Here is a 17,995-nt window from a genome sequence, read left to right on the forward strand (position 1 = left end):
GGATTAAGGTCTTTCCCCATAGAAATGAATGGACGGTCCCCACATTGATATGAATACAAATGTGTGTGTGTGAGTGACTGACTGACTGACTATAGGTGTATGTACTAATATGATTTCTGCTTATTGGAGAAAAATCTGACAGTATTTAATGTTTGTTCATTCAGCCATTAAATGATTTTCAACCCTGTTGTTGTGCATTCAACCCTGTGATGTGATACATTTTTTGCACTTTTATATTAAATTAAATATGTCCTTAATTTTGTGCATTACATCTGGATAAATAAAATTACAAGATGTCTCTGCACATTTCTAGCAAAAATGCTGAATCAATGACAATTTCATCATAACCTGCAATGGATGGTGCTTGACATTTTCCCTTTTTAAAAAATGTAACTATATGTGATTATTTATAAGGAACATCTAAATTGAGAGATCACAGCAGAATATGAACATGAAAATGAATGAATAGTTGAACATGCATAGTTGAATTACAAATGTCTGACATGGTTGGTTTAAAGTGAGAAATGTTTCAGAAAATATAAAATAACTTTGGTGTTAAGATGGGGAAAAAATCTTTTCTCTAAAGTGCAAACAGTACTATGTCACATTACATCAACAAAGGTTTTAAATGTATGATACTTTTCCATAATGTTTGTCAAACATAAATGATACCAATTCTATAAAATCAACCTTATAATCCCTTTGAGACACCCATTTCAGAGGTAGATGTAGGAATGCTTTAGTGGAAAGCATTGCAGAGCCTGTTCTACAACTGAGAGGACATTTGGGGCCACCTTATTCAAGGCACTGGAGATCAAGCCAAAATTGTGTTCAGAACTTGCCTGTGCATTCCTCAACAATGTGTGTCTCACACATGGAGATGTCATAGAAGAGCCAGAATTCCAGCTTGGAGAACCTGCTTCATGTGACCTACATGACATCCAGGAGAGGAGAAGGGCCCACATAAGGGACAGGCAATGTGCCCGCATACTGGCACCCCAGTACCTTCAGGCCCTGTTAATGCATCATAAATATACCAAAAGATGAATTTTTGTTGTAAATTAATATTTAGCTTACATTTACACCAGCTACCACAACCCTGGTTTATCCTTAAAATATTTCTGTTCATCTTGTTGAAATTATTTACTTTTGTAGTCATAAATCAATAACTAATTACTGCATTCTGTGATTCTTGTTTGTGATGGATCCACATTTTTTTGCTACTCAAGAATGACATTTCTACACACCTTTCTGTTTTACACCCACAAATCCCCCTTAAAGCAAACTCTTTCACTTTCCATGCCAAAATTTCAGTTCAAAGAACACTGCACTGAGACAGATGAGAAGCAACTTGTGTTTAATGTCATGCAACTTAAATTATGAATCATATAATTTAAAGAACAGAAGTCAATGTTATTTATAACCATACATATGTTTAAGAAATAAAATTAAACAAACACCTATGGTTGATAATCATACATTAAAATATTCAAACCAAGAAATTATGACTACTTGTTCCTTTCCACTTCTTCCTCTTCTCCTATCTTTCTCTGTAGTCCTTTTGGTACGGTACTCTACAACCTCAATTTTGCTTATTTGTTGGTTTGGGCATTTTGGAACCCACAGACAGTTTGGGTAGTGGATGACCCTGGAGCAGAGCTACTCTGCACCCCATTAGCCTCCTCTGCAACATCTGATGATGAGTCTGCTGTTGTGGCATTGATGTTCAGAGGCTGGATGGAACAGAGCCTAGTGCATCTTCTCAAAGAAAAGCCAGTTTGTCCCTGATCCAGTCTGCGGTAATATCAGAACCTGTGTAAAATGTGTAAAAGAAATTAACACATCACATATAAACCTTTCTGATTTTACTTGTAGGACTGGAGCCAGATAATTCACACAGAGAAATTGCCTACATGTGATCCTGTGGCCCATTCATCAGATAATAAGATAAGAATTGGTACTCCCTATATTTTTTCTTTAAGTTTTCCAATCTCTTATTGGCTTGAATTGTTGTGAGATTGTTCTCCAATCCCATCTCTTTTATGGCCACACAGTTGATAAAAGCAAAATTGGGTGTCTGTTGTGTGTTGGGATAAAATGCAAAGTCATGTCAGTGCAGAACATTATCCACTGCAGCAGCATTATATGCCACACAGACACAGTCCAAGTATTCACATCTTTATGGGGACTTTCCATTTATTTCTATGGGCATAACCCTAATCATAACTATGACAACCCTAATCCTTACCCAGCCCTAACCATAACCAAAAGTAACCAAATAAAAACACAAGAATTTTGCCTAGTTTAGTTTTTTGATTGCATTCACATATTTTTGTGAAACTGAGTTTTCTCTTTTGAGGACCAAAAAAATGTCCCCACAAGGTAAAAAGGTACAGGAAAAACCCAGGATATGGTGCCAACCCATCACAGGGCACACACACCAAAGCTAGGGGCAATTTGGCAATTCCAATTCACCTTGGCATGTTATTGTATTGATGGGATCTGGATACCCCGGAGGAAACCATAAGACAAAAATAATCATATATTATTTTAATATGACTTCATGTCAAAGTGAAGATATTCAATGAAGCGCGGGTAATCGGCGGGAGTAACTATGACTCTCTTATGGTAGCCAAATGCCTCGTCATCTTATTAGTGACGCGCATGTATGGATGAACGAGATTCCCACTGTCCCTACCTACTATCTAGCAAAATCACAGCCAAGGGATCTGCCACCTCTGCAGATGTCTCGCTCCACAACTAATACAGGATATCCATCACTACTTTCACGCCCTTGTGGACCAAGTTATGCAGTGTGGAGAAGGTCTCAGACATGCCCTTGGCAAAGCAGTTGCTGCCTTCCCTCTCCTTGAGCAGACTGTACTCCATGAGTCTTTGACAGACAGTCTCCATCCAGTTGATACATCATAGCACAGTTTGGAAGAGCTCCTTGGCTCATTCCTTTCCTGAGTGAAAGATACATCCTAGTTTCCTGGGTTCATAGGGTGTTTCAGGTCTCATATCATACACCCTTTGCCAGGGTGACCCAGCCAGGGTTGATCAAGCCCCGACTTTCATCTCAGCAGCATTAAGCTACGGCTCACCCCTCTTGATCCACAACCCCCTGGAAGCTCTTTTTGATGTCTCTGTTGCAGTCCTGATGGCTGTCATTCTGAGTGGCCCACTTATGTCCAGCAAGATGTACACTCTGTAGAGAGAGTAGCCGACGAAGCCTCTGCAGCCTACTTCCACTGGATGGCACTATGCTCACCACTCCTGCCTCCAGCAATCCTCTGGAAGCCCCTGGTACTTGGCCAGCGTTCTCTTAAAAGTCTCCTCTATACGATCTTAATTCTTAATACTGTGAAACCTGACAGGCAGACATTTACTAGCACACTGCAAAGACAAAGCTACAAGCAGAGTACCAAAATGCACAGTACCCCCCTAAGTGATACGACATATATTAATTTAAAAAGTTAACATATTATCCAAACAAATCTGTCATTGTACCACCGTGAGTTTTACAGTTTGCAGTGACTGACCTTAATAAATAATTTTACTCACAAATTGGGTGTTGGGCAGACTCATTAACACTAGAACTCCCAGAATTCTATAACTACTAGAGTTGCCGTAAGCGGTCATTTTGACCGCTCATTAATTATTTGTATAAAACGTTAATAATCAATATACAATTAAGCATAAATTAATTTTAATTTTTAAAATACGTAATAAAAATAATAATAAAGCATCAGGACATGAAATTCATCAATGAATGTAAATATTTATTTGATTGACAACCGTCGAACCGGTGTTATCAATTTGCAAATTTCAATTACAAAATGTAAAAAAAATGAAAAGAAAAAAGATTAAATGCAATATTTGTTTTAAATAGAAAAAATATCACGTTTTAACAGTTAAATATAATGTAAAATCCTAAACCGTTTCCTCTCATAGTGGGCAATCACATAAACAAGTTACCGCACACCGTGGCAAAGTCCCTCATGCATGTGAATCTGTTATTCACAGTCCACACAGGTGATCTCCACCTTCCCTGTACAGCTCCCACACACTACCTTGTCACATTTGTCACACGTGTCCTTTGTTTTATTTTTATTGCAGTTTCTACGCACTTGGCACTGCCTTCGTTTCTCCGTCTGCTTCTGCACTTTCCTGTGTACCACCACCTGTCTGGCTTTTGCGCTCATGTGGGCGGAGCGAAGTTCATTGGCGAGTCGTAGAATAAAGTTTCTCCGTGATATCTTTTCATGTGTACATTCCTTGAACAGGATTGACGCATTTATTGCAGCCAGGTCAAGCATGTTATAAAACACTGCCACTGGCCATCTCCGTGTTGGTGCTTTCACCGAATATTTTCGTACCATCTGATCCAGTACGTCTACTCCGACCTTGGTTCTATTGTAGTATGTGACAGTCTCAGGTTTAGATTTTTGGCCACTTGTGATGGAAACAGATGTGTGGACAGTGCTAAGAATGCAGACATTTTTCCTCGCTTTGCACTGATAGACTGTTAGCGTTGCATTTTCACTTTTCAGTGCCTGTGTGGTGAACAGCGATCTTTGCACCTTTACACATGGGGGCAGCTCTCGTCTGCTTTTATTTATTGTGCCAACCAGGCTTGTTTTCTTAGCCTGTAGTGCCTTGGCCAGTTTGAGGGATGTAAAAAAGCTGTCAGTGGTGATGTTCCTGCCCTTCCCCAAGTAAGGCTCAACCATTTTCAACACCACACTGTCTCCTAGTCGCTGACCTGGTCTACGCGTCTCATCTTTGCCCAGATAAGGTGCACCGTTCAACATATATTTAGTGCCGACATCAGCAGCGAGCCAAAACTTTATGCCAAATTTATCTGGCTTACTTGCTATATACTGGATGAAGCTGCACCTTGTTTTTGTCGGGAAAAGCTGCTCATCAACAGTAATGTCAACACCGGGCTTGTAGCAAGCAATGCTGTTCTGGACAAAGCGCTCCCAAATTTCAGACACTAGTGCAAACTTGTTGTCCTGTATGCGTGTGCGTCTGGTCTCCTTTTTGTCAAAGCGCAGGAAGCGCATGATTTCTTGGAACCTATTTCGGGACATAGTCTCCTTGAAAAATGCACAGCCCCAATCATCCGACCAAAAGCTCGCCAAGTCCATCCCTTTTCCACCTTGCGCTCCACGAACGTACACTAGCGCAATGAAGGCTTTTAGCTCATCTACTGTTATGTCCCACGAACTGTCCTCATTGACCCTGTGCGCCTCTGCAACGGTGCAGTCCCTGATGTGTTTCAACATGACATCATCAATCAGACATAGAAAAGCGCTGAGCGCATCTTCAATGTTGCGCTTCGCATGCGCTGTGGGGCCTGAGACCTCTGTCATGACATTTTGGCTCTGTCGCCTTCCACTGTTTTCACCTGTCTCTATGATGGTCCACACTGTACCGTCTTTAGCTGTTTCATATTGCTCTGCTGAAGGTGAATTTAGTGGCGCACTGAGCGCTCTTGTGGCTGGAGCAGGTGATTCAGGACACAGGACTGTTGTAAAAAATATAGCCTAATTAGTTTTATTTCATGAAATATAAAAGTCATCAGGGCTAGTTTACGTATATGCATAGCTGTCAAGTATCCCGTTTTGCCCGGGAAACTCCCTGTCATAACCTGCTCGTACGATCCTAGTGTGTGCCACGCCCCCTCATTACCTACGCGTGCTACCCCGATTGTGCTACCCCTGCTTGTCTTGTGTATTTAGTCTGCCTTCAAGTCTGTTTCCCCCGGTCTGTCATTGATATGGTTTGCCGTGTGCTGCCCAGTCGTCCTGTTAGTCCTAAATAAACTCCGTTTACCCGCATTTTCGGCTCTCTCGCCTGTTTCCCCGCTCACCCGCACATGACGTGACACCCGTATTTTACCCCTCATTCCCACCGTCTTCCCGTATTAGTATTTTCCTGTACATTTGCGTATTTTATAATTATAGTGACCAAACGTCTTATTTTCTGGTCGCAACCTCCCCAGGATCGCGCAGAAAATTCCCCGTTTTTTCAGATTCAAAACTTGACAGGTATGCATATATCACAAGATCACACACAGGCTTGGATTATGGTAGCCTAATATGTAACTACTACATCATAAAACTAATCTAATAATAATAAGTTTGTCTTTTTATGAAATTTACCTGAAATACCATTAGATGCGATTCCAGCAGATGATGAACTGGAAGAACCAAGGCGTCTTTTTTTACAAAAGGAACTCTCTGAAACACTTTCTGAATCACTTTCAGAGGGATCGTCAGACGAGCCCTCAAGAGACCAGGAGCTGTCAGTGTCCGATCCTGCTCCTCCCTCAGACTCAGCCTCATCAAGTGTCTGAAGCTCAGATAAAACTTCAGCCACAGTCATTCTCCTTCTCGATGACATTTTGACTTATTTCTTCGGTTTAGTACGAAACTAAAGCTAGAGTCTGAAAGGATGCGAATAACTAATAATTGCTAGGCAACAGTGGCTCAAATCTCCAGTAGCGGGAAAAAGTAGCAAACGCTGACAGAACACGTATAATACATACAGCGGTCAATAAAAGCGGTAGCAGTCAAAATGACCGCTATGGCCATTTTAGGTAGAAACACTGAAAACTCTTTTATTTTTTGTAATTTTGATAAAATACCAGTGTTAAAATAAAATATACAGATATTTAGGAAAAGTCAGGGTCCCGTAGTTACGTGGGTTTTATTTCAAAAAAGTAATTGCATTTTAATATTTAAAAACGGTCAAAATGACCGCCTTGGTAGTTCTAGTGTTAAATGAGGAAAAAACTGATCCTTACTGCGATGAAACTTGGATTTCTTCCTTTTCAAACAGCTGCGGTTTCAGTAAAAAGCTGCAGTAACTACACTACTAACTACTACATTTAATATTAACTACAAAACGCATTTAAGAACGTACACACATTGCGCATGCCCAAAACCGTTAACACTAAAAACAAGAACTACGCAGCACGGCTGCACGAAGACACGTGCTCTTCTTTACGAGCCTATCAAACATAGTCATTCACTTCCGCATCCTACCCCAATAACAACGAGCTAATGCCTCTGCGCTCAGCCAATTAGGACTTCTGTTATTTTTACGTCGGTGTATTTTCCACTAATCGTGTTGCGTCTCTTTGAGCGGCTCTCCGCATTTGGAAATAGTAATGAAGTCGCGTTGACCTAGCATCCACGAGACAGGTATGGTAGTGAATTTTTTCATGAAAGCGCGACATTTTACCTATCATCAATTTTTATTATATTTGACTAATTTATATTTAAAGTGTTTTCCTTCGCTTACATTTGGCATTTTCTGATAACCAGCTTCCCCTATCCTTGGAGAATGATCAAATCGTCGACGTGCATAAGCAGCCTACCTACGGAGATAATAATTAAACACATTATAATAACTTAGGTTACAATGTTATTGCCGATCTGAAGGCTTAAACTGTTCTAATTTCTATTTCATTACATAAAATTGATTTATTGATAATCTTCGATGAAAGGGATTTGTTTATTGACAGCTAGCTTATTTCTCTTTTGATTAAGATGTTATCTAGGAAACCGTATCGCACAATATGGTGATTTGCAAAACGCATTATTACTATACGTACAAAGCATTATTTTTATTTAAAAATGCATGTCTATTATTAATTTATTCATCTATTCATATAATTGATGAACTTGTCGTTTTAACTATACAGCGTTTTATTTCCCAGCTTGTTGTTTTTATTGGATTGCAGAGTTAACTTCTCAGAATGCCCCAGGTGAATAAGGCTAAGAGTGCTGCTTGCAGTTCAGGTCAGCAGTCTGGTATGGATTGGGGTGACCTCCAGCAGCCAGGAGAACAAGGGGCATCAGAATCAAACAGCAGGGAAAACGTTGGAGATATCAAAATCGTCAAATCGCCAAGTGATCCCAAACATTACAGGTAAATTATAGCAAAGTGTTGGTAGAGATCGTCAGTAGTTTGACTTGAAATGACTGCTTTGACACTGCAGGTGCAATATAAGTTTTCTTTAATGCATCAGTGCACTAGAGTAGAAACTGTATAATGGAAATGAACCCTGTTTTCACCATGGGGAGATCATATAGCCTGGAAAGAGAATTGTGTTAAATAACATAGATTTGTGGAGTTATTAAATTTGAGACAGGCCTGGTAATTCACTAATCAACCCTGTATCAGGTACATCGAGTTGAGCAATGGACTAAGAGCACTACTCATCTCAGACTTCAGTGGGACAGATGGAAATGCAAATGCTGAAGATAATGACTCAGAAGAGGGTGAAAGTGAGGGAGCAGAGGAGGAAGAGGAGGAGGAGGGAGACTCTGGGGAGGGAACTGAAGAAGAGTCAGAAGAGGAGGAGGAAGAGCAGGACAGTGACTTTGAAGAACTTGATGAGAACAGTGAAGGCAGAAGCAAAAAAGTATCCTCTGAAAAACAGGTTGGTTTTGTGAAAACATTTATTAATAGTATATTGCTGTGGTAATCGGTCAGCATATATCATATGAGGTTTTGCATAGGTTCCATATTTTTGTCTGCCTGTGCATAGCTCCATCACTAGGAACATTCCCTTGTATGTTCTTGTCAATGAGCTTGGTGAATTTTGTAATTGATTGATTGATTTTTGATTGATTGATTTGATTGTTTGTCTGCTAAAAACAAATCTAAGCTCTAAAACCAGACTTGCACAGTGCCTTGCCTTCAAGTATCGTTTTTATACTCCAGTCTGCAGCTGCCCTGTGCATTGGAGTGGGAAGCTTTAGTGACCCAGATGACCTACCTGGTCTGGCACATTTCCTTGAACATAGTAAGCCTCCCCTTCCTGTGTCATTTCTATTCTTTTAACTGATGTCTTTGTTTAGCATCTGTGGAAATTTTTTATGATCGCTTAAACTTCTTAAAGGGTTATATTTATAAAGTGATGACTTCTCTACTGCTTTCTCTTAGTGGTCTTCATGGGTAGTGAGAAGTACCCAGCAGAAAATGGGTTTGATGCATTCCTGAAGAAACATGGTGGTAGTGACAATGCATCTACGGATTGCGAGAGGACGATATTCCAGTTTGATGTGCAAAGGAAACACTTCAGGGAAGCTCTGGATAGGTGGGTGCTCTATAAAACAGCACACATGTATAATAATATAATTCTAATAATCATACATGTACATGTTACGTCCTGGGATGTCTAAAAAAGGGCATAACATAAAGCACAAGAAGGGATACAAAAGAAAATGAAACACAAGGCAAAAGTGACTTGCACTGTATGGCCTGATTTAATGCCACGTATATGATATTTACAATATTACAAACCCTAGCCAGGTGGGACATAAGGTAGCACCAAAGAAAGGAAAATAATAATAAGAAAAAACCTTTCATACCTAATGTTTAATTCTTTTAATCAACTGACTTCAGTAAAATAAAACCAGACTGGTTGTCTACACTACACTACCTATTCAAAATATAAAACACGGAGGAAGTACCACGTCTAGCCTAGTATAGCTAGAAAACCAACTTCTTTCACTGTACAAGGGTGGATCTGGTAGCGGATGGGCCAATTTTATCCTGACCCACTCTAAGGCAGTGGGTATGGATAACAAAGAAGGGCTTTCTGAAACAAATGCGGTGATCAGGCAGGTCAAACTAAATACATGTGCACACAAATAAGCACAAAGCAGCGCAGATAAGCAACACGAGGGGGTACTATGAGTCATCCTCTGTGTAGTAGGTTTTCAGCATCCTGAAGGTAGGGCGAGTAGCAATTAACCAATCTATGTCCTTGGTGCTCAGGACGCAGGTAAAATGCCATGTCCCATATTGATCCACAAAAATAGGCAATTTGTCCCATATTTTCTACCGCCTCATGCTAAGTTAAGGCGGTGTGATCGCTCTGAAACTAGGCACCTGTGCTGTCAATTGGAAGGTTGCTGGTTCGAATCCTATGAATGTATGATTCTACTCTGGCCCCTTGTGCAAGGCTTCATCTTAGGTAGGGCAAGCAGGTCCTCCAACTTTCAGGGAAAATTTGGGGGTTGGTGGCAGGATTGGCATTCCAGCCACTGGAAAAGACTTCACACTGTTCCATTCCATTTGAGACAACACAATCAAGTTTTGTAATTGGTTTGGGTTACAAAAAGGAGGGTATTAGACCAGATTAAAAATGAAAAAGTCTTATTTTGGATATAGCCATGGATAGCCCCAAAGTCTGTCCCAGGCTGAGGTTCAGGCTGGATGGGATGCCACACACACACACTCACACACACACACACACACACACACACACACACACACACACACACACACAGACACAGACACAGACACACAGAGCCTGGCTGTTTCAGCTTTGAATTATGGGAGGTAACAGCAAGGGGCCCCCTGAACAATATGCACAAGATACAGGTAACATGTGCAAACTCCATACCCTGGAGGTGTGAGGTAGCGGTGCCAGACATTGAGCTTCTGTACTCCCCAAATTGCAATTAAATATGATCCAAATACTGCTGTATACTCATATTTACATGTAACATTTCTGATGACATATTATACGAGGTATTGTTTTACTGCTGAATTTTGTGACTGATATTCTGCAATGCAAAACGGGTATATAAAAATATCTTAAAGCAGCATGATGCAAGGTGTTTATCAGCCCAGGTAAAAGTGCTATTATGGGATGACCACTAAATGCTAAGCAGCTTCATTGTATACTCTGGCTGGGAAATACTGTTATTTTTGAGACTGGTTGGTTCCGAGACTGGTTGGTTCCAAAACTGCTGAGAACACTTTCTCATTTGCACAATGGCTCAAAGTATTTCATAGAAAGACCTAACTTGTGAAGATGCATTCTGAAGAAAAGGTATTAATCTGGATCAGATTTTGAGGACAAAATTCCTTCTTCCATGCAGTTGGAATAATTTTAACTTTAGTAACACGGAGCAGTTACCAAACCAAGCTGTGATGCCATAAACTGCCAAAGACTGCCAAATAAAACTTCAGATCTATGCCATGAACTGAGTCGCTGCAAGAAATGCACCTGTTGCTGTAGCCTGATACAAATACTATGTGCATGAGTGCTGCATGAGAATCAGTGAGCTATCAATAAGAAAAGGATGGTATTTGTACCTGGCAACCTGTAAGATGGTTTTATCTCCTGCCTGTGGTCATCCACTGCTCTAGGGTCAAGCACCATGTCCTCTGTCTTTTTAACATTTACCTCCAGGTGATTATGAAAGAATGTTACATTTACACTCACCTAAAGGATTATTAGGAACACCTGTTCAGTTTCTCATTAATGCAATTATCTAATCAACCAATCACATGGCAGTTGCTTCAATGCATTTAGGGGTGTGGTCCTGGTCAAGACAATCTCCTGAACTCCAAACTGAATGTCAGAATGGGAAAGAAAGGTGATTTAAGCAATTTTGAGCGTGCCATGGTTGTTGGTGCCAGACGGGCCGGTCTGAGTATTTCACAATCTGCTCAGTTACTGGGATTTTCACGCGCAACCATTTCTAGGGTTTACAAAGAATGGTGTGCAAAGGGAAAAACATCCAGTATGCAGCAGTCCTGTGGGCGAAAATGCCTTGTTGATGCTAGAGGTCAGAGGAGAATTCTGACTGATTCAAGCTGATAGAAGAGCAAGTTTGACTGAAATAACCACTCGTTACAACCGAGGTATGCAGCAAAGCATTTGTGAAGCCACAACACGCACAACCTTGAGGTGGATGGGCTACAACAACAGAAGACCCCACGGGTACCACTCATCTCCACTACAAATAGGAAAAAGAGGCTACAATTTGCACGAGCTGACCAAAATTGGACAGTTGAAGACTGGAAAAATGTTGCCTGGTCTGATGAGTCTCGATTTCTGTTGAGACATTCAAATGGTAGTCAGAATTTGGCGTAAACAGAATGAGAACATGGATCCATCATGTCTTGTGGTGGTGGTGTAATGGTGTGGGGGATGTTTTCTTGGCACACTTTAGGCCCCTTAGTGCCAATTGGGCATCGCTTAAATGCCACGGCCTACCTGAGCATTGTTTCTGACCATGTCCATCCCTTTATGACCACCCTGTACCCATCCTCTGATGGCTACTTCCAGCAGGATAATGCACCATGTCACAAAGCTCAAATCATTTCAAATTGGTTTCTTGAACATGACAATGAGTTCACTGTACTAAAATGCCCCCCACAGTCACCAGATCTCAACCCAATAGATCATCTTTGGGATGTGGTAGAACGGGAGCTTTGTGCCCTGGATGTGCATCCCACAAATCTCCATCAACTGCAAGATGCTATCCTATCAATATGGGCCAACATTTCTAAAGAATGCTTTCAGCACCTTGTTGAATCAATGCCACGTAGAATTAAGGCAGTTCTGAAGGCGAAAGGGGGTCAAACACCGTATTAGTATGGTGTTCCTAATAATCCTTTAGGTGAGTGTATATAGCGCACTTATATTGAACCAGTGGGGAGCCAGTTGATCCACCCACTTAGATGAGGTGATGGCAGCCATTCCGCAGCAGTATGCTCAGACAGTAGCTAAAGTGGTGAAGTGCCAAGAGAGAATTCACCAATTAGATATAGGGGATAATTAGGAGGCCAGATTTGAAACGACAACTTTAGCTAGGACATTGGTGTACCAGCCCTACTCTGTCAAAAGATGCCCAGAGATCTTTTATGACCTCAAATAGTCATCACCGCATTGGGGCATTGGGATCCACACAGACCACAAGATGGGTTCTCCTGTTGGCCACACCAATACCTCTTACAGCAGCAACCCAACTTTCCTAATTGATCTCCTATCCAAGTCCTAGACAAACCCAAACCTTCAGGTGGATTAATTAGTCTGAACTGCACATGGTATGGCTGCTGACAGATTATCACACTGTGCTACAAACCTTTGTACTCCTGACCAATACTCTGAAATTTTACTGTCCTCCTTCATTAAACCAAAGACAGTATCATCTGTTTATTTATGTAGTTAGAGTTGCCACTGCTACACTCATTCGCATATAAAATGCATGCACGCATCTGCGCTGTAGTGGTTTTGTGTGAAGTGTGGCAAATGAGGCAAAAACCGCACTGTTGGTATAAATAATGGTGAAAATGAGTATCTAATCAGATACATTTTTAGCGGTGTCACAGTGGAAAAAGGTCACCCCTTAAACAGTTTCCAGCTGCGGTACTTTCTGAACATTGTGTAGGCTATTTAAACAAGGTATTGCAGTATAAGAAAAATTCATATCATAACAATAAACTGTGTTCGGTATGAACCGGTACACCGCCCAGCACTAGTTCCACATTTGGAAAAAACCCGGCACTGGCTCCAGCACTGTGTTGGTGGAAACAGAATGTTAGAAACTGTTTAGCTGGGACCATGTTTGTCATAGATTTCTTAGAACTTCGTAATTTGTTTGTGTTCATTGTAGAGCAATGCATTTCAAATTTGTCTTTCTATTTTTAAATTTTGATAGTGCTCTCTGAATATTCCTCATTTATACAGGGCCCCCACTTTTTAATTTCTTTGGAAATATAGTGTTTATTTTTTGGGTATTTGTTCTGAACTAGGACATTGTTCCTGCAGAATTTTAATATAATCTCTATTGGTCTCTGTTTTCTCCAGGCTATAAAAGAGATCCCAGGTGATACATCATAAGTGACCTTTCAATGCCATCTTTATCCCAGTTTTTGCTTTTAAGCAAGGACATGTATGTGTAAATTTAAGTGAGCAACATTATGGTCAGAGGTGGCTAGTGGGGGTTTACCTCTGGCTGTGTGAACATTTTAAAGTACCTGTAACGTTTATTCAAATTATTCAAATTATTACTGTCTTTTCGACATTTTTAATTAAAGATCCAAAACACATAGCGATGTTTTTATTATTTTTCTTCCCTAAAACGAAATGGGCAGCCTAATCCGTAAGACGTATAAATACCAAATTTGGAAGGACAATGTGAATTCCTACCAGAGCATGTGAGCGAAGTGGAGTGGTGAGTATTTCCGCTCCTTGCTCACGAGGCTGTTGGCTTCGCCCGATCCTCCGCTCTAATTCGCACTAAGCTGCTCCACTCAACACCGTTCCTCGCGCCACTAAAATTTCCTTCCGCTCCAGTCAAATCGCTCCACGCTCGCTCCAATTTAAAAGAGGGACAAATAATCTGCATTCCTAACCAATGTCACCTTAAACCGAAGCCTTATATCATAAAGAAATATGAGCAACGGCAACATTGCCACTCAGTAAATATTTATTTTTAAGCAACATATAGGCAACAAAGGACAGGTTTGGCAATGGCGTTCCACACAAAGATAGGCTTAAAAAGAAAGGAATCAGTGGACTTAATAGCCTAAAGAATATACAGGCTAAGCATCCACGTTTTAAATTCCTCATTTTTTTCTGTTGATGCTGCTGCGTCTCTATAAAATAAAATTTCACTGACAGCGTTACGTGAAATTAAAAAAATCCTATTAGACCTACTTTGAATGACAAAACGAATTTATTTGATTACCAATATTTACTTTATAGGCTTTTATACTTTAATTTACTTTATAGACTTGATATGCTACAACCATATAAAACTTGCTCACGTTTTGCTCTGGCTTCCGCCTGTTCTCATAGCACACTCATGTTTCTGAGAAAAGTGATTCCAAAGTGAATCTTTACTCACTGAAACAGTTTCACCACATTGTTGTTCTTGCCCTACATTATTGTCATCTATACGTTTGATAAGAATAGCACACTTGTATGATTTATCAGTTTCCTTTGCGAATTCCATCTCGGGCAGTCTGTGTAACAGTCTCGATAATTGTACAGATGAATTCTGGGTAGACTTGGGCACGCCGCAGAATCGTAGTGTGAGTGGTATCGGAGCGAAATTGGAGCGAGAGAGAGCGACCGCTCCAGCCTTAATTAGAAAACCGTTCCGCGCTCTGACCAGATTCCGCCCGCTCCGCTCCTCGCTAACGCTCCACTCCACTCCGCTCACATGCTCTGATTCCTACCCACCACTCAGACCATCCAACCCAAGTCAGTCAGTCAGAGGGGGGCGCTATATACATTTCGGCTGATATCTCCTGAACCTGTTAGTCCTAGAGTCAAAATTCTTTTTTCTGCTGAGAGACTACCATGCCCTACCTACTTGCCATTTGAACTATTAAGCTCCGTCTACTTAGCTTTTTTGCTAATTTGCACAATTTGCAAAACCTACTTTTGCCTACTAGTCCTACCTCATCTGACCAAATCAGACAAATTGAGGTGTCAGACCAATCAGACCCCTGAGCTGATCAAGACACATTAAAAAAAAAAAAGTCTGACATTTCTCGATCATATGGCCACTAGCCATGCCCAAATTCTGGGCATTCTGGGGGACACTATTCAAGGCAGGCTGCATTTCATCAATATGGGGCGTTACAACTGCCTACTGCCAATATCTCCTGAAGTCCGTGGCCAATCCAAGTGAAAATTGGCAGATGTGTACTATTACCAAGCCTGCAGTCAGGCCCATACTATGGCAGTCATATGTCATAAAATGCTGGCCATAATCAGCCAATCAAAATCAAGCATCCATTTGACAGGCTTAGCAATCACCAATCTGAACTAAATCTGGGTGGTCCATTTGTCTACAGACTTTGAGCCCACCCTGGTAAGGGCACCCCAGTCTGCCAGATGGGGGTGCTACAGCGACAACTTTTGTATTTCTGCCTATTTCTAAAGAACTGTGAAGCATAGAGTTGAAATTTATTGCCAATTCAATATGTTATGCCAAACCAAACAACATATAGAACTTGGTTCTCTACCTTTCCATTTTTGCCTATTTCGCATAAGTCTGAAAACAGGATTTTTTGAACTTGTCCTTGGATTTTAAGCAGTTTGTATTAATCTGATATCATTCAGATCAGCAGACAGTCCTTATAAATAGTTATAAAAAAAATCTTAAACTTTCTGTAAGGTATGGCCACCAGCCGCACCCAGACCATACCTGTGCCATTCCAATATCAATCAGACAGCTATGAATATGTTCATGCTTCTGCCAATCATCACCAAACTTGAATATGTCCTGTAGAACAATACTGGGGAAGGGCTGTCCAAATTTGATGCTGATCAGTCAATAGGGGTCACTACAGCAATGTAACATGTCTCTACACCTGCAAATCCAGTGCAACTGACGTTTTTCTTATTTCGGGCTGAGTAACATATTACTGGTCAAAATCCTTTGTATTTTTAGTTCTGTGAGTCATGCCAAATCAAATCATATGTACTGTCCAATGATAGACATTTGCATTTCCTTGTGATGTTTCAGAACTCAATACAAGACATATTTCTATGACTCCTACAATCTCCACCACTCCTAGGTTATTCTGGTAGCAGGTGAATCAGGACATTTCCATTATGGATGACTCATAAAAAACCATTGACCTAGATGTATAGTATAACCACCAGCCACACCCAACCTACACCAGTTCCATCCCCATTTCAATCAGGCAGGTATATATCAGGCATGCTTCAGCCTATCCTCACCAAATTTTACACTTTAGTAGAGTCCAGACAGACCCTCCAAGTTTGGTGCCAATTGGTCAATTGGGGGCACTACATCCATTGTGCAAATATGTCTAAGGCCCACCTTGGCTAATTCAGCTGAAGTGTCCTTATTCTTCATAAAACCTTCAAAGAATTGTCATTGTTCCCTTGAACTGAATCAATATTTCTAATTGCCTTTCATTTTACTGTCTTGACTCTTAGAAAATGAGCAGGCTTCATTTATAAGCCAGGCAGTGCACAATGGAGGATTTTGAATGTTGTAATAAATAGTTCAGCAGGTTTCATAAATGTCATTCAGTACTTTCATGCCTTCTCATGTCTAAATGAACAGCCTACAAAAAGACAAAGTATGATTGTACTGCTGTTATATGGAGCGGTCCCCCAACAGAGCAATGATGTTCTGAATATGCAAAACAGCCTATGTTCACGCAGCCAATACAAACAAACCTTAACTTGTAAGATCTAGATTTAAAACATTAGGTTGGATGGTGCCTATTTCTACGTAGTACTCAGACCATCTAATCCAAGTCAGATATTCAGTCGGGCTCAGGCACTCCACCAGAGCGTTCTACATTCTGTCCTTCATCTGCTGACTCAAATCTCTATACTGTTACAGGACTATTTTGTTCTGTCTGACTTTTTGTTACACTGGCCACCAGTGACAGTACTCCAGTTCTCCAACATTACTCCTCTACTGATTATTCATCCTGGATGATCTTCCTGTGCTTTCTGTGCCCACATGGTGCGGTTGTTCCCTTGCAAATCAAAAGTCAAATAAGCATAACATACTTATTTAGACAGATGTATGTAAAAATTACATTTCTTTAGTTCAATTTGCATAAATTCCAAAATTTAAGTTGAATTAATTTTAAGTTGAATTATTTATTGGGTTTAGCATTTGAGGTGTTGGGGCACAACTGAGATTTGCTAGAGCGCAGACTTGTGTTAGACTGCTCAGAGCGCCGGCATAAATCAGGTACTGAACGGCATCCCCATGACCACTTTCTGTTTATTCCTGACAGGTGGGCCCAGTTCTTCATCTGCCCTTTGATGATCAAAGATGCTATTGACAGGGAAGTGGAAGCTGTTGACAGTGGTGAGGGTGGAACCCAGAACATTTTAGAGATCTGTGCATTTCTCTCACTTACAACTATGTTGACATTTTGTTTTTTTTTTGTTTGTTTACAGAGTATCAGCTGGCAAAACCATCTGATTCCCACCGTAAGGAAATGCTTTTCGGTAGCTTGGCCAAGCCCAAACACCCCATGGGAAAGTTTTGCTGGGGTGAGATTTGAGTTGCTCCCTTTATCAGTGCCTTGATCAAATTACATAATTTGTTTCATTTGTGATTTTTTGTGCAGACTTACAATTTAATAAATATTTAGATATTCTCAGTAAATGAAGACTCAAATTGTTTCAGTTTATTGATTGGATATAATTTGTGTGGTA

General features: G+C 40.6%; 2 protein-coding genes across 3 annotated transcripts in view; one reads left to right on the forward strand and one right to left on the reverse strand.

Moving 5' to 3' along the window:
• The window catches only part of LOC111838948 (roquin-1-like), a 42,555-nt gene extending 38,972 nt beyond the window's left edge, over positions 1 to 3,583 (reverse strand). The window contains 1 exon segment of the mRNA XM_023802436.2: positions 3,565 to 3,583. The gene's annotated coding sequence lies outside the window, so the exon portion shown is untranslated.
• A 3,542-nt stretch (positions 3,584 to 7,125) lies between these two features.
• Positions 7,126 to 17,995, forward strand: part of nrd1a (nardilysin a (N-arginine dibasic convertase)) — a 48,804-nt gene continuing 37,934 nt past the window's right edge. Inside the window, exons 1-7 of one of the 2 annotated variants that reach the window (XM_072704462.1) lie at positions 7,126 to 7,214; positions 7,757 to 7,944; positions 8,200 to 8,458; positions 8,743 to 8,824; positions 8,965 to 9,118; positions 17,569 to 17,642; positions 17,735 to 17,830. In XM_072704462.1, coding sequence (XP_072560563.1) covers positions 7,772 to 7,944; positions 8,200 to 8,458; positions 8,743 to 8,824; positions 8,965 to 9,118; positions 17,569 to 17,642; positions 17,735 to 17,830 — 838 coding nt within the window. In that variant the 5' untranslated portion in view covers positions 7,126 to 7,214; positions 7,757 to 7,771. Of the gene's footprint in view, positions 7,215 to 7,732; positions 7,945 to 8,199; positions 8,459 to 8,742; positions 8,825 to 8,964; positions 9,119 to 17,568; positions 17,643 to 17,734; positions 17,831 to 17,995 lie in introns of both variants that reach the window. The other variant, XM_072704463.1, reaches the window with a different exon arrangement.

Source organism: Paramormyrops kingsleyae, chromosome 21 (assembly GCF_048594095.1).
Source record: "Paramormyrops kingsleyae isolate MSU_618 chromosome 21, PKINGS_0.4, whole genome shotgun sequence".
NCBI classification, from domain to species: Eukaryota; Metazoa; Chordata; class Actinopteri; order Osteoglossiformes; family Mormyridae; genus Paramormyrops; species Paramormyrops kingsleyae.